Source organism: Oncorhynchus tshawytscha, linkage group LG03, assembly GCF_018296145.1.
Source record: "Oncorhynchus tshawytscha isolate Ot180627B linkage group LG03, Otsh_v2.0, whole genome shotgun sequence".
NCBI classification, from domain to species: Eukaryota; Metazoa; Chordata; class Actinopteri; order Salmoniformes; family Salmonidae; genus Oncorhynchus; species Oncorhynchus tshawytscha.
This window is the reverse complement of record NC_056431.1, coordinates 41,916,965-41,932,145: the sequence shown is the minus strand read 5'-3', so window position 1 is coordinate 41,932,145 and position 15,181 is coordinate 41,916,965. Positions and strand designations below refer to the sequence as shown.

General features: G+C 42.1%; 1 protein-coding gene across 10 annotated transcripts in view; it reads right to left on the bottom strand.

Moving 5' to 3' along the window:
* LOC112235792 (plakophilin-4) overlaps nt 1–15,181 on the bottom strand; it is a 129,209-nt gene that overhangs the window by 62,779 nt on the left and 51,249 nt on the right. For all 10 annotated transcript variants that reach the window (XM_024404333.2, XM_024404325.2, XM_024404341.2 and 7 more), the window contains exons 3-4: nt 13,921–14,033; nt 661–695 (exon numbers count right to left, since the gene is read on the bottom strand). In XM_024404333.2, coding sequence (XP_024260101.2) covers nt 661–695; nt 13,921–14,033 — 148 coding nt within the window. The remainder of the gene's footprint in view (nt 1–660; nt 696–13,920; nt 14,034–15,181) is intronic.

Sequence of the window (15,181 nt, the reverse complement as noted above, 5' to 3'; positions counted from 1 at the left end):
GAACCCGATGGGACCAGTCTCTGAATGTCCTTGAGTGGCCCAGCCAGAGCCCGGACTTGAATCTGATCGAACATCTCTGGAGAGACCTGAAAATAGCTTTGCAGCGACGCTCCCCATCCAACCTTAGCTTGAGGAGAATGGGAGAAACTTCTCAAATACAGGTGTGCAAAGCTTGTAGTGTCATACCCAAGAAGACTCAAGGCTGTATCGCTGTCAAAGGTGCTTCTACAAAGTACAAAGTAAAGGGTCTGAATACTTACATAAATGTGATTTCAGTTTTCCTTTAATTATAAATTGGCTAAATTGTCTAAAAAATAGTTTTTGCTTTGTCATTATGGGGTATTGATTGTAGATTGATGAGAAAAACTATTTGATCAATTTTAGAATAAGGCTGTAACATAACAACATTTGGAAAAAGTGAAGGGGTCTGAATACTTTCTGAATGCACTGCATCCATGGCATGGTATGGTTTTCAATGATTCACAAGAATATCAAATCAGTGTATGGTGACATGGACTTTGTGTCACAAATGGCACCCGTTTCACTACATAGTGCACTACTTTTGACCAGAGGCCTTTAGGTCCTGGTCAAAATGTGTGCACTATAAAGGGAATAGGGAATGTGTCAAACATGGTGTAGGGAAGGATGATCAGACCGTACCTGCAGATCTCCAGGGGAGGGACTTCTCAGACGAGCTGAAAGACAAAAAGAGAGAGGTCTTAGATACATGGACAAATAAGAGACAGAAAGTGAATGTTCTCAATAGGACACTTGTTTAAATTCATATAGAAGATATCCAGCAGACATCCTACGAATGCTTACAAATGGGCCTATTTTACTTGTGCTTGAGATAAAAGGTGTGCCTGAAATAGGCCTCTGGCCCAAAGTAGTGCACTATATAAGGTGCCATTTGGGATGCACACCAACAAATCACAATAAACATGAAATTGAAAGAACATTGTCAGTTCAGATGCAACCAGAGAATTCATAGACCAGACCAAATAGAAACAGAGGTAGTTGTGGCCAGTGCAGCATATGCCAACATACAAATAACATGGCTACAACCAAACATTTAAATACGATTCAAAATGGCTGTTTCTCCTCTCTAGGTGATCTTTACTGCCACGACAGACGAGGAGGATCATCCTTTTCCCTGAGGTCGTGTCAGTTATTTTTCATCCTCGCCGGTCTTTGAGAAACACACTAAGAATAAACGGAAAAAGGTCAGGCTTGGCCATCCATCCTGATGGGATCTGAGGCTCTGAAGCTGAAGACAAGCTGCTAGCTCTGCTACTAAAGTAAATAGAAAAAAAACTATTGATATCTGAGCAAAAAATGCCAATGCCCCACCGATAATAAAACAGACTGAAACAGCCAATCAGGACACGTGTACACACACACGCGCGGACAGACGGACACGTGCACATACGGATGGATGCACACATACACGGATCTGCCTGTTCTGAGTTAGTACTGCGTGCTGAGCATACGCAACAATAACATGGATGCGAGTGGATATTTCCTCAGCAATAAAGGGGCAGTTGTCTCCCAAGAATAAGGAGGTATAAAGCTTGGTGGCCTGACAGCGAGTCCATGTTGAAACACATTACGGCCCTCAGACAAATACCGAGGCTACGCCCCAAATGGCACCCAATTCCCTATACAGTGCACTACTATTCCCTGGTCAAAAGCAGTGCACTACGTAGGGAGTAGGGTGCCATTTTGGACACAAGCTGAGCATGCTGGTACTGCAGAGCCAAGTGGACCCATAGGTGGAGAGTGTGATGGATGGTGGGGTCAGTGGTGGCTGGTCCTGCATCAGTGGAGAAGTGGGCAGGCAGATAGCTCAAACTGATGCCCCATCCCAATGATGGGCCTGGGAAAGTGCTGAGGCAGGAGAGGGTCAGAGCTTAACGGATGAGGCCACTTCTACTGAAGCCCACCAGAGAGCCACTCTGTTGTAGTGTCCCAAGTGGGCACCTTACCCTCTATGTAGTGCACTACATTTGGCCAGGGCGCAAAGTACATACAGTCGATCCTATTTGACACTGGACAAACGTTCTGCACTATGTAGGGAGTAGGGTGCCATTTGGGACGCACGCTCCGCCTGTAAGAGGCCATACAACTAGGCCCCATGTTTCTCCGCTATAGTATACCTCAGCCACTTCAACATGATTATCTCAAAGCAGAGAGCAGCACTAAACTAAAGCGCACCAAGTCCAAACATGTAAAAGCTTTAACTAAACAGCCACCTGGACCAGTCAGCTTCACTTAGAAAATGACATTTAAAACACAGCAATTTTCAGGTCATTTCTAATAAATCTAGTCATCTAAAAGACTTCTGTGAGCGCTGGACCTAAAAGCAGGGTTCCCACCCACATGCTTTCCAAGGAAATTTCTAGCAGGTCATTATTGCCATGCACCTGGGTCATTCCACCAATTCAGTGCCTTTTGAGATGTGCAACTTGGTGAGAAAAAAAAAACACTTGATTTCACCTCATTTTAACATGGTCATAAAGATCAGGTTCTTTCTCGTCAAGAGGTTGAATAGAAAAAGTACTATTGTAAGATTCTATTAAGTGCCAAATAGAGTAACAGGGTTGACGATGTCATCTGAAATCAGCCATAAATCCCATTGTGACAGGGGAAATGGAAACTTGTGGTGTGCAACAGGAAGGGGTAATTGAATGCCAAAACATTTCTAGCCTGTCTATGGGTAACAGGGTTGACAAGTTGTACTTGATCCGCTCTGTATTCCACCACAAAACACCAGAAAATGGCCCAAAAAGATTAGAACCAGCTCACCTGCTTTTACATGATGATTTGACTATTCGATGTTCAATGTTTCTTTAGATACTTTTTTTAACGAATAGTTTCACCTTATTAAAATGAGAGTTCAGTTCACGTAAAAGGGTCAACCTGAAAATGAGGGACAGGTTTTTTTTACCCTAAAAATGTGTTCACTAAATCACAGGAAATAAATATCAATCTTAAGCAATGACTTTGTTCAAGCAACAGAAATAAACAGGGCTTTACAATGATGGTGAAAACTGGGGGTTAAGTCGGTTAAAATCTTTCTGGAAGTCACATAGGGTACATGGAGGGACATGTCGAAATGATGAATTCTGGCACTTTAACAAGTCTTTATTCATATTAAAAATGAGATTTATTGAATTCTCCATTAGGTCTATATTAAAGGGGACTTCATTGATTACAACAAAAAGGGTCAGTGTGCAGATTAAAACGTGATAATATTTCCACACTAGGAGGTCGAAATGACACTGAAATTGTGAAAATGACAATGCCCTTTTTGTGTAAGAGCTGTTTGGGAAAAAATCTGGAATTTCAGCCTGTTCACGTGGGATGGAACTTTTTCCCACATCATGACGTCACAATTAATCCTATTATAATAAACCAATGACTGTTCATCTGGGTAAGGGCGTGGGCTCTAGACCATCCTAATCAACCAATCGGGGCTGAGCACTGGCCAAAGAAGGCTCAAGAAATAAATGTAAAATATATTGATTATTTTCATTAAATAAACACAGATTTATCAGACATACAGCGATGATTTAAAAATAAATTACTAAAACTGCGATAGAAAGCATGGGACGACCCAGCTGCTGTTGCCATTTCGCTGATTGGATTTTATAGAATTAAGCAGTGGTGGAAAAAGTACCCAATTGTCATACTTGAGTAAAAGTAAAAGATACCTTAATAGAAAATGACTCAAGTAAAAGTCACCCAGTAAAATACTACTTAAGTATATTTAAAACCAAATACTTTTACTCTAGTATCAAAAGAAAATGTAATTGCTAAAATATACTTACATATCAAATTCCTTGTATTAAGCAAACCAGTAGGCACATATATATTTTTTATTTTTATTTTTTTATTTACAGATAGCCAGGGGCACATTCCAACACTCAGACATAATTTACAAACGAAGCATGTGCTTAGTGAGTCCGCCAGATCAAAGGCAGTAGAAATGACCAGGGATGTTCTCTTGATCAGTGTGTGAATTGGACTATTTGAGTGGCAGGGAAAATGTATGGAGTAAAAATAACATTGTCCTCTTTTGGAATGTAGTGAAAAAAAATAAAAAGTAGTCAAAAATATGAATGGTAAAGAAAAGTACAGACACCCCTCCCAAAAAAATACTTTAGTACTTTTAAGTGTTTTTACTTACAGTGGCAAGAAAAAGTATGTGAACCCTTTGGAAATAACTTGATGTATAAAAATGTGTCATAAAATTTGATCTGATCTTCATCTAGGTCACAACAATAGACAAACACAGTCTGCTTAAACTAATAACAAACAATTATCCATTTTCATATCTTTATTGAACACACAGTGTAAACATTCACAGTGCAGGGTGGAAAAAGTATGTGAACCCTTGGATTTAATAAACTGGTTGGCCCTCCATTTGGCATCAATAAACTCAAATGTTTTCTGTAGTTGCGGATCAGACCTGCACAATGGTCAGGAGGGATTTTGGACCATTCCTCTTTGCAAAACTGTTTCAGTTCAGCAATATTCTCGGGATGTCTGGTTTGAACCACTCTCGAGGTCATGCCATTCTGTTGTTGATTTACTTCTGTGTTTTGGGTCATTGTCCTGTTGCATCACCCAACTTCTGATTGGCGGACAGATAGACTTGGGAATTCATTTTTCCGTCGATGATAGCAAGCTGTCCAGGCCCTGAGGAAGACAAAGCATCCCCAAACCATGACACTCCCTCCACCATACTTTACAGTTGGATGAGGTTTTGATGTTGGTGAGCTGTGCCTTCTCTTCTCCACACAGTGTTGTGTGTTCCTTCCAAACAACTCAACTGTCGTTTCATCTGTCCACAGAATATGTTACTAGTAGCGCTGTGGAACATCCAGGTGCACTTTTGCAAACTTCCGATGTGCAGCAATGTTATTTTCTTGTTTAGTGTTTTATGTATCGTAGACTCGTCAACAGAGATGTTAGCATATTCCAGAGATTTTTGTAAGTCTTTAGCTGACACTGTAGGATTCTTCTTAATCTCATTGAGCATTCTGCGCTGTGCTCTTACAGTCATCTTTGAAGGACGGCCACTCCTAGGGAGAGTAGCGACAGTGCTGGACTTTCTCCATTTATAGACAATGTATCTTACCGTGGACTGATGAACATCAAGGCTTTTAGAGATACTTTTGTAACCCTTTCCAGCTTTATGCAAGTCAACAATTCTTAATCGTAGGTCTGCTGAGATTTATTTTGTTTGAGGCATGGTTCACATCAGGCAATGCTTCTTGTGAATAGCAAACTCATATTTGTGAGTGTTTTTTTATAGGGCAAGGCAGCTCTAACCAACATCTCCAATCTCGTCTCATTGATTGGACTCCTGGTTAGCTGACTCCTGACTCCAATTAGCTTTTGGAGAAGTAATTTGCCTAGGGGTTCACATACTTTTCCCAACCTACTCTGTGAATGTTTAAATTATGTATTCAATATCGACAAGGAAAACACAATAAGCACACTATGTTTGTCTACTGTTGTGACTTAGATGAAGATCAGATCAAATTTGATCACCAATTTATGCAGAAATCCAGGTAAATCCAAAGGATTCACACTTGTTCTTGCCACTGTAGGTACCTTACACCACTGGAATTAGGGGAGGGCGATCTACATGCCAACGAGGCGCAGGCAATTAAAAGAGGACGCTAGGAGAGGTGTGCTCCACTGAGCCATGGCAGATGAAGTGGAATAACAGTACGTCCCAAATGCCACCCTATTTCCTTTATAGTGCCCTTCTTTTGACCAGGGCCCATAGGGGTGGACCATAAGGCTCTGGTCAAAAGTTGTGCCCTATATAAGGAATAGGGTACCCTTTGGGACATGGCCACAAACTCTTGCTTTCATCATAGCCAGTCTCACATTCACAGCAGCCTGGGTTAGTGGAGGGAGACAGGCAATAAACTGCTGATACTCACAAACATTACAACAACAAAAACATACCTGACAGCAAAACTTTAGCTCACAACCACATCAGTCCGTTGGTAAGCTACAAAGGGGAAGTGTTTACGCCTTCCATTCCAGTGGAGTGTGAAGTTGCCCATAGACACTGATCTTGGGCCAGTTTTGCATTTTGCACACTCAAAAACAATATTTCTGTATTTTTATAATTAGTCCACCAAGAACCAAAGTGTCACTGGACACATAACGCAACATGCATTTGCTAAATTATTTTGAATCATCATGATGTGGCCGGTGACACTTTGCTTCTTGAAAGTCCAATATCTTGAAAACTTGACTGCTGGCATTTAAAACATTTTGGAGACCATATCAACAGTGGTGCTGACTTGTTGCACCCTCGACAACCACTGTGATTATTATTATTTGACCCTGCTGGTCATCTATGAACATTTGAACATCTTGGCCACGTTCGGTTATGATCTCCACTCAGCACAGCCAGGTGAGGACTGGCCACCCCTCATAGCCTGGTTCCTCTCTAGGTTTCTTCCTAGGCTCTGGCCTTTCTAGGGAGCTTTTCTTAACCACCGTGCTTCTACACCTGCATTGCTTGCTGTTTGGGGTTTTAGGCTGGGTTTCTGTACAGCACTTTGAGAGATCAGCTGATGTATTTATAAAGCCCTTCTTACATTTGATTTGGACTATTGAAAAACATACCAAAACATAGTTGAGTGGATTTCTCCTTCAAATGGAGACATTGGGATTTCCAGAAGGACAACCATCTCTGCAGCTCTTCACCAATCAGGCTTTTATGGTAGAGTGGCCAGACGGAAGACACTCCTCAGTAAAAAAAGGCACGTGACAGCCCGCTTGGAGTATGCCAAAAGGCACCTAAAGGACCATGAAGGACCTAAAGGACCATGAAAAGCAAGATTCTCTGGTCTGATGAAACCAAGATTGAACTCTTTGGCCTGAATGCCAAGCGTCACATCTGGAAGAAACCTGGCACTATCCCTAGGGTGAAGCGTGGTGTTGGCAGCATCATGCCGTGGGGATGTTTTTCAGATGCAGGGACTGGGAGATTAGTCAGTATCGAGGGTAAGATGAATGGAGCAAAGTACAGAGAGATCCGTGATGAAAACCTGCTCCAGAGCTCTCAAATGCATTAAGAAGGAAAAAAATTCCACAAATGATCCTGTTAATTGAAATGCATTCCAGGTGACTACCTCATGAACCTGGTTGAGTGAATGCCAAAAGTGTGCAAAACTGTCATCAAGGCAAAGGGTGGCTACTTAGAAGAATCTCAAATATATTTTGATTTGTTTAACACTTTTTGGGGTACTACATGATTCCATGTGTGTCATTTCATAACTTTGATGTCTTCACTATTATTCTACAATGTAGAAAATAGTTTTTTTTAAATAAAGAAAAAACCTGTAAGGAGTAGGTGTCCAAACTTTTGACTGGTACTGTACGTAAATTGGATATGCTTTAAAAAATATATTTATATAGATTAGCACAAAATTCTAAAAACCTGTTTTTGCTGTGTCATTATGGCATTGTGTGTGGATTGATAAGGGACAAAAACAATTGAATCCATTTTAGAATAAGGCTGTAATGTAAAATATATACTTTTTTTAAAGTCAATGTCTCTTAAAACTTCCCGAATGCACTGTCTGAAGAAGTACTCTAGTACTGGAGGTGTAATGGGATGTAATGAGCCCCAACAGAACACTTTAGCATGGTGTCACCTCTATTGTTGGGCCGGACGGGCTACTGAGCTAAGTGCTGACTTTAAGTCTCAGGTAGTCTGTTCCATTCAGACACAAATCGCCCCGGGATTGCCACCTCATTCCTTCTTCACAGGCTGTTAAAAAAGGTGTGAAAATTACTGTGCATGTTTTCTTTACAGGCCTGTGGAGGTCTGTATTGATCCCACAGTGGGACACCAATGACTCTTCCCCCCCTCAGACTGATTGTGATGGCTCTATTCTGGACGCTGCTTCACTACAGACCAGGGAGTAAGTAGGGAGAATTACATCACAGGACAGGGAGCGGTCAACAGCCCTGCTCAGTCAGGGGAGTGTTTCAAAGCCCTCCTCAGTCAGTAATACAAGAAGCTTTACCCAGATTGTACAGTCAGTACAGACCAGGGAGCGTTAAATAGCCCTGCTCAGTTAGTAAAGGGTGCATTTCACAGCCCTCCAAGTCAACACAGTGCAGGCAGCGTCACACATCACACATGTGCAACTCACTGGCCACAATGACCTGCCAAAGCTGATTACTCTGGCTAGGGTCACCAAAAAAGGCCACAACCTCTCCCAACTGGCCATGGCCATCACATGATTGAATTTCATTGCATACAAGGTATACAAAGGCTCAAAATAACCCTGTAAAACCACTCACTGTTGTGATGAAGAGCTAAGCCAATATCACTTGTGAGTGCTGAGATTACAACCAGAGGAAATTACCCCTATCCTGTAGGGAGAAAATGGTGCTGGTACCTTGGTAATTAACTATCTAAAAATATGATTAATATCATGGCTAGATCCACTCTCACTGAGGATGAGAGTGGATCTAGCTTGTGGAGGAAATAGCAGTAAATAGCCTGGTTGACACCATTTCCCCTGTAGACAGCCTTTGTATGGAGAGCCTCCCTCTCAGTCCAGGCTGATCTTCAGCTCCTCTTTGCAGCAGCTCTGGGAGCTCTGTAATGGACACTCACACATGGAGAGCTGCCGTTGGCCTGCTGGAGCCATGCAGGTAATCTGGGGCCATGTCCCAAATGGCACCCTATTCCCCATGTAGTGCGCTACTTTTGACCAGCTACAGAAAGTAGTGCACTACATAGGGTGCCATTTGGATGTAGCTGAGGTCTGCGGCGAGGAGATGCTTCCTATGAGGGCCCCAGGGTTATTAAATCCCAGAAAGAGCTTTCATGATTTAGGTTACACTCTACTTTCAAGAGCTGGAGGCTGGAGCACTATACCCACATAGAACTATACTGGTAAGGCAAATGAGTTCTAACAGGCAAGCCACAAAGAGACATAGCACTAGAAAGTAGAGACCTCATGTCCTCTACACCAGCAGTTCCCAAACTTTTTATAGTCCCGTACCCCTTCAAACATTAAAACCTCCAGCTGTGTACTCCCTCTAGCACCAGGGTCAGCGCACTCTCAAACGTTGTTTTTGCCATCATTGTAAGCCTGCCACACACACACACACACTAATTAAACATAAGAACGAGTGTGAGTTGGTCACAACCCGGCTCGTGGGAAGCGACAGAGAACTCTTACAGGACCAGGGCACAAATAATAAAAAATATTTTTACTCTTTATTTAACCATCTTACATATAAAACCTTATTTGTTCATCGAAAATTGTGAATAACTCACCACAGGTTAATGAGAAGGGCATATAACTCCGCAATGTTGAGTTGTATTGGAGAGTCTCAGTTTTAAATCATTTTCCACACACAGTCTGTGCCTGTATTTAGTTGTTTTCATGCTAGTGAGGGCCGAAAATCCACTCTCACATAGGTACGTGGTTGCAAGGCTTAGGATACTCTGAGCGCAGCCCAATCCAGAAATTCTGTCGTGGCTTCTGATTAAAATAACATTTTCACAGAACCGCTTCATGCAATTTCGGACGAGGCTCTCTTGTTCAGATATCGGTAAGTGGACTGGAGGCAGGGCATGAAAAAGATAACGAATCCAGTTGTTTGTGTCATCCGTTTCGGGGAAAGTAAAAGCGTAATTGCGCACCCAACTCCCTCAGGGGCGTCGCTATATCACATTTGACATTGTCCGTAAGCTTCAGTTAATTTGCACACAATCATGTAAATCATAGCCTCAATTTTGTCCCGCACATCACCCAGATAAGCCAGTCATGTGAGAAACTCGTCATCATGCAAGCGGTCAGACAAGTGAAAATTATGGTCAGTAAAGAAAACTTTAAGCTCGTCTCTCGATTAAAAAAAAAAACGTGTCAATACTTTGCCCCTTGATAACCAGCGCACTTCTGTATGTTGCATTACCTCTCCACTATGTCTCCCTGTCATGGCTTTTGCGCCATCAGTAGATACCAACATGAGCAGCAGCTATGTTTGGCTACATAATTGGCTACAAAATTAGTGGAATTCCCGCGAGAGCGTAACAGTTAATGTGATTGAATGTTAATTACTTGACTGGGCTACCTGTATCTGACATTGTGTTGTTATTTTGCTGAACATTAGATGGTTTCATTTATTTTTGACAGTGCAACATTGCTACTCAGGCGAGAGAAAAACCTCACCCAAATGTATAGCCCCATTGGAAAATATGAAGGGAAAACAAAAAGTATATTTTTTTGTTTTACGTGAATCCCATTTTTATTTGGCATACCCCTTGAAGGCATTGTGCGTACCCCAGTTTGGGAATACCTGCTGTACACAATTATTTGGATACACTGGGTGTGTCCGAAATGACACCATAGTCCCTATAAAGTGCACTACTTTTGACCAGAGCTCTATGTGACCTCGAGCATGATTCGAGCATAAACATGAGTAATATGGGACATAATTCCAGGCGCAGCCAAATATCCCACATAATTCAACATGTTGTTGGCCATTCCTCTAAAACCAGACCAAAACTGGTCACATCAGCACAATGGATAACTGATTTAAAGCACACATTAAAAACCAACAGAAACCACCAGTATTAATAATAACACACTAACATGTGTTCATTAAGCAATTTCCCTAACATGCCACAGTCCATTAACCTCCTCTTATTTCCCTTGCTGCATTTCACCATTAACATTCCTACTCAACACCACATCAGGTGCTATGATCCCCCCAAAATTAATCAATGTGATCCAATGCTGCATAGCTGGAGCACTTGAAACCAAATAATACCCTACCTCTTCAAATAGCATCTTAAGACACACCACCCCCCTCAAATATGCAATTGTCTTTCCCTACTAGCACTGACATTGTTTGAGGAAAAATGCAATTACTTCGAATGTGATGTCGTCTTAACTAGCTATCTTTAGATGAATGCACTTACTGTAAATCGCTTTAGATAAAAGCATCTGCTATAATACTAAATTGTAAAATGTAGGCTAAATACAGGATGAGTCCAAAATGGCACCCAATTTCCAATGTAGTGCACTACTTTCCACCGGAGCTTGTCAAAAGCAGTGAATAGGGTGACATTTGGGACTCGGACTAAATCTGAACAGTTCTTCAAATAAACCCACCAACAGATATATGTAACATGACATCCATACAGCATCGCAAAGTAAGCATGCAGGAGATTTAGCCAGACATAGGAAAAGCGCTGCGATTTGAAGGTAACGTTGACTATTGTAAATAAATGAAGCCTCCTATGGACAGATGTGTCTGGTGGCCAGTGAGGCATGAGGAGGAACAGCACAGAGCATAATCTTAACTGACGTGTGGGGAATACAAGGACCAAAATGGCACCCTCTTCCCTTACATGCTGACCACACCGCTTGAGTTGCAAAATACATTTACACATACATGTTATTCAATCATTGCACCCACACTGCTCACGAGCGTCGGCATAGCCAGACGCTAAAATAGAACTTGACGCTTGCAAGTCTTGCCTCTCCCATCACATTGGCTTTTAGGAGCATATACCCAATATACGTGGGTGATTGAAAGATCCGGTCCAGTTGGTGGTGGTAATGCACCTTAAAGTTGGTTGCCAACCACCATATAAAGTCAAGAAGAAGAAGCCTGAAGGAGGAGAGATTACTAGAAACTAACTTGGTTTACCCTTTGACCTGTGGATTAATTGTCAGTAGAGGACCTTGTGCATTTCAAGTCAAATAACAACCCAATGATCGTATCCCAGGACAAATTAGCTAGCAACAGCAAAATAGCTAGCTAAATTGGCATAAATATTTCATGCTTTTCGACCTGTCCTCAAATTAGTTATGATATTTCAACCTGCGTGTCATGATCGTGTCTGGTGTGGGTGGACAAAATCAACATGCGTGATGGCGCGAGCGGTCTAGTCAGCATGTTAAGGCATCAGCATGCTTCAGTTCAGCTGGAGCTTAGCAGAATTCAGCTAGCCGAAACGAACGAGTGCGCTCGCATACTCCCATAAAAGACCGCTTGAGAAACTAGAAAAAAGCAGGAATAGTACTTTTTGTTAATTTTGAGACACTGTATGCACTTCCTCAAAATAGTCAGAATTACTCTAAAATAACTCAAGAAATCTGTCAATAATTAACGTTTTTGCAGAGGTCTTAGTCGTGCAATTGTACATCTAACTAACATGCTGACCAGACTGCAAGAGCGCAAGTTGATTTTGTCCACCCCACACCAGACGCAATTTGAAATATCAAAAATAAAACTCTGAACCAATTATATTAACTTGGGGACATGTCGAAAAACAAACATTGAGGGAAATTTAGATAGCTAGCTTGCTGTTGCTAACTCATTTGTCCTGGGATATAAACATTGAGTTGTTATTTTAACTGAAATGCACAAGGCCATCTTGAGGACCTGCAATGCTGCAGAATTGTTTTGGTACCTTATCCCCGATCTGTTCCGACACAATCCTGTCTCGGAACACTACGGACAATTCCTTTCACCTCATGGCTTGGTTTTTGCTCTGACATGCAGTCAACTGTGGGACCTTATGTAGACAGGTGTGTGCCTTTCCAAATCATGTCCAATCAACATAATTATCCACAGGTGGACTCCAATGAAGTTGTAGAAACATCAAGGATGATCAATTGAAACAGGATGCACCTGAGCACAATTTCGAGTCTCACAGCAAAGGGTCTGAATACTTCTGTAAATAAGGTTTCTGTTTTTTTTTAAATAAATTTGCTAACATTTCTAGAAACCCGTTTTCACTTTGCCATTATGGGTTATTGTGTATAGATTGATGAGGAAAAAACAACTGAATCAATTTTAGAAGGCTGTAACATAACAAAATGTGAAAAACGGGAAGAGGCCTCAATATTTTCTGAATGCACTATATATAGTATATATGTACTATATATATAGTATATATATATATATATAGTATATATATGAGAACTAACAATCAAAACACTAGAAAGTCAAGGAGAATATACATTTTTTATTTAAACAAAAAAACATGCCCATTGATTTTTGTTCTGTTTGAGCAGAGGAACCCAGCACTAGCAATGGCAAAATGTATGGAATTGCAGGAAATTAGCTTTAAAACTGTCAAATTGTCTCTCAGCTGCATGCCAAACTATGTAGAATTGCACAACATTTGCTTCAAAACTGAAACATTTTCTCTACGATGCCAAGTTAAATAGTACATTAGCTATAAAAGTAAGAGTTCACACTTCCTCTTCCAATGAACTGTGGAAAGGTCAAAAGAATGAAATTGTCTACCAAATGTATTGATAATTTTTTGCTAACATATTGTATGATGGGAGTCCCTGGGTCGTGGGTTTGCCTGGTCGGGGGTTACTGGGCAAGAAAAGTTTGAAAATCCCTGGCCTATGCAAGTATGCAACGCAATAAGCTACACAAAATGCTTGGCGTGCTTGCCTAGCAAAAATACACAAACGTGTGCGATGGCCGCAATTTGTAACTCGACACAAGTACGCAGGACGGCCATTTTGCGTAGCTAATTGTGTTCTTGCAGTGCATAATTGCGTAGGTTATAAAGTAGGCTTAAGCCTAGACCAGCAAACTTCCTGCCATCTTCTCCAGTATCTGCTACCATAGACAACCTACTGCTTTTGACTGATCTCAGCCATGTAATGGCGAGTCAAACTGATAGGTGACTTGATGAGAGCGTCGAAGATGACGCCTCCGTCTCTATTCCGTGTACACCGTCCAATCAGATTTCAATACACTGCCACTGTATTCTCTTGCCAAGAGGCTATACTATGGAGTACGCCAACTGCTGTGACTGAGGAAGAAGCCATGTGCCAAGTTATGACGAGCATATTACACTACGTGTGTGTGTGTTCTCATCACCTGTCGCTAGCAGCGCCTGGCGACTCGGCCCCGAGTCTGCATCTTTCCAGCTGATTGGCCACAATCTGTCTCTCTACCTCCAGCTCCCTGGTCAGCCTCTCAAACTGGAGCTCCTGCAGAAGGACACAAGGACAAGACACATTAACACAAGGTTGGAGATGCCATGCCTTATACAAGGTCTCCCTTGTAAAACTGGTTTTACGGCCCGAATGGTACTTCCTGGTAAAAAAAAAAAAAATGTTTTAAAGTTAAAAAAGACATGGGTGCTTCTCCACTGATGATGATGTTGATGATGAAGATGATGACAAGAAGGAATGAAGAACAGACATAGATGTACAAAAACAAGCACAATCACACGCCAATAACGTGGGGGAAATGATATGCCTTGGAAAACAAACAAACCATTTGAACCACACACACGCATGATAATGTACAGCCCACACACAGAGAAAAAAGCACCACTTTAGCCTGGGCAAAAAGACTGTTATTCTGCCTTGCTTCTACTAGCTGCTCCTCAGGGAGCAATGCAGGAATCAGCATCTGACTCTTGTAATTATCTAACCCCAGCGAGGCTGCGTGTCTAGGACTCTGCCTGGGCTCTCTCTCCCCGTCTCTCAGCCGGGCTTCAAGCACTGCAGCATGTCATACGAACAGACTCAAAAAACGCATTCATGTATACATACACATGTATAAACACACATGTATAAACACACATTACACTTTTAGACCTACATGTACACACACACACACACACACACACAAACTAGACCTACATACATCCCACGCAGCCATTTCCCACTCACCTTAATTGCGTGTGTGGCTGAGGAGGCGGTAGTCTAGCTAGCTTAGCTCACTCTTTCTTCAGCCCAGCTGTAAGTCCATTCCATGAAGCGTCACCCAGCCACACAGTCACAGCACTCCACTCCTCAAGAGGTAGTCACAGCACTCCTCAAGAGGAAATTGGACAAGGTCTCTATGGCTTCAGGGTGCCCACTTTTCACGCCTCCTCTCCACCACTTCTGTAGGTGCTCCGAGAACGTCTCCTGACTGGAGACTCATTTGGCTCAGAAGAGTGCTAGCCAATGCTCCCCCCTCCCTCCTGTCCTCCCTCCCCTGCCTTGTCCCCTCCTCTCCTCGCTGCTCTCCTCTGGCTCTGTAATGGTCATGTGCAGCCTGTGCCTGCTGCAGAGAGGGTTACAGAGATGGGAACACTGCTCAACCCTGCTCCACCACACAGAGAGGGAGAGACGAACAACACTGC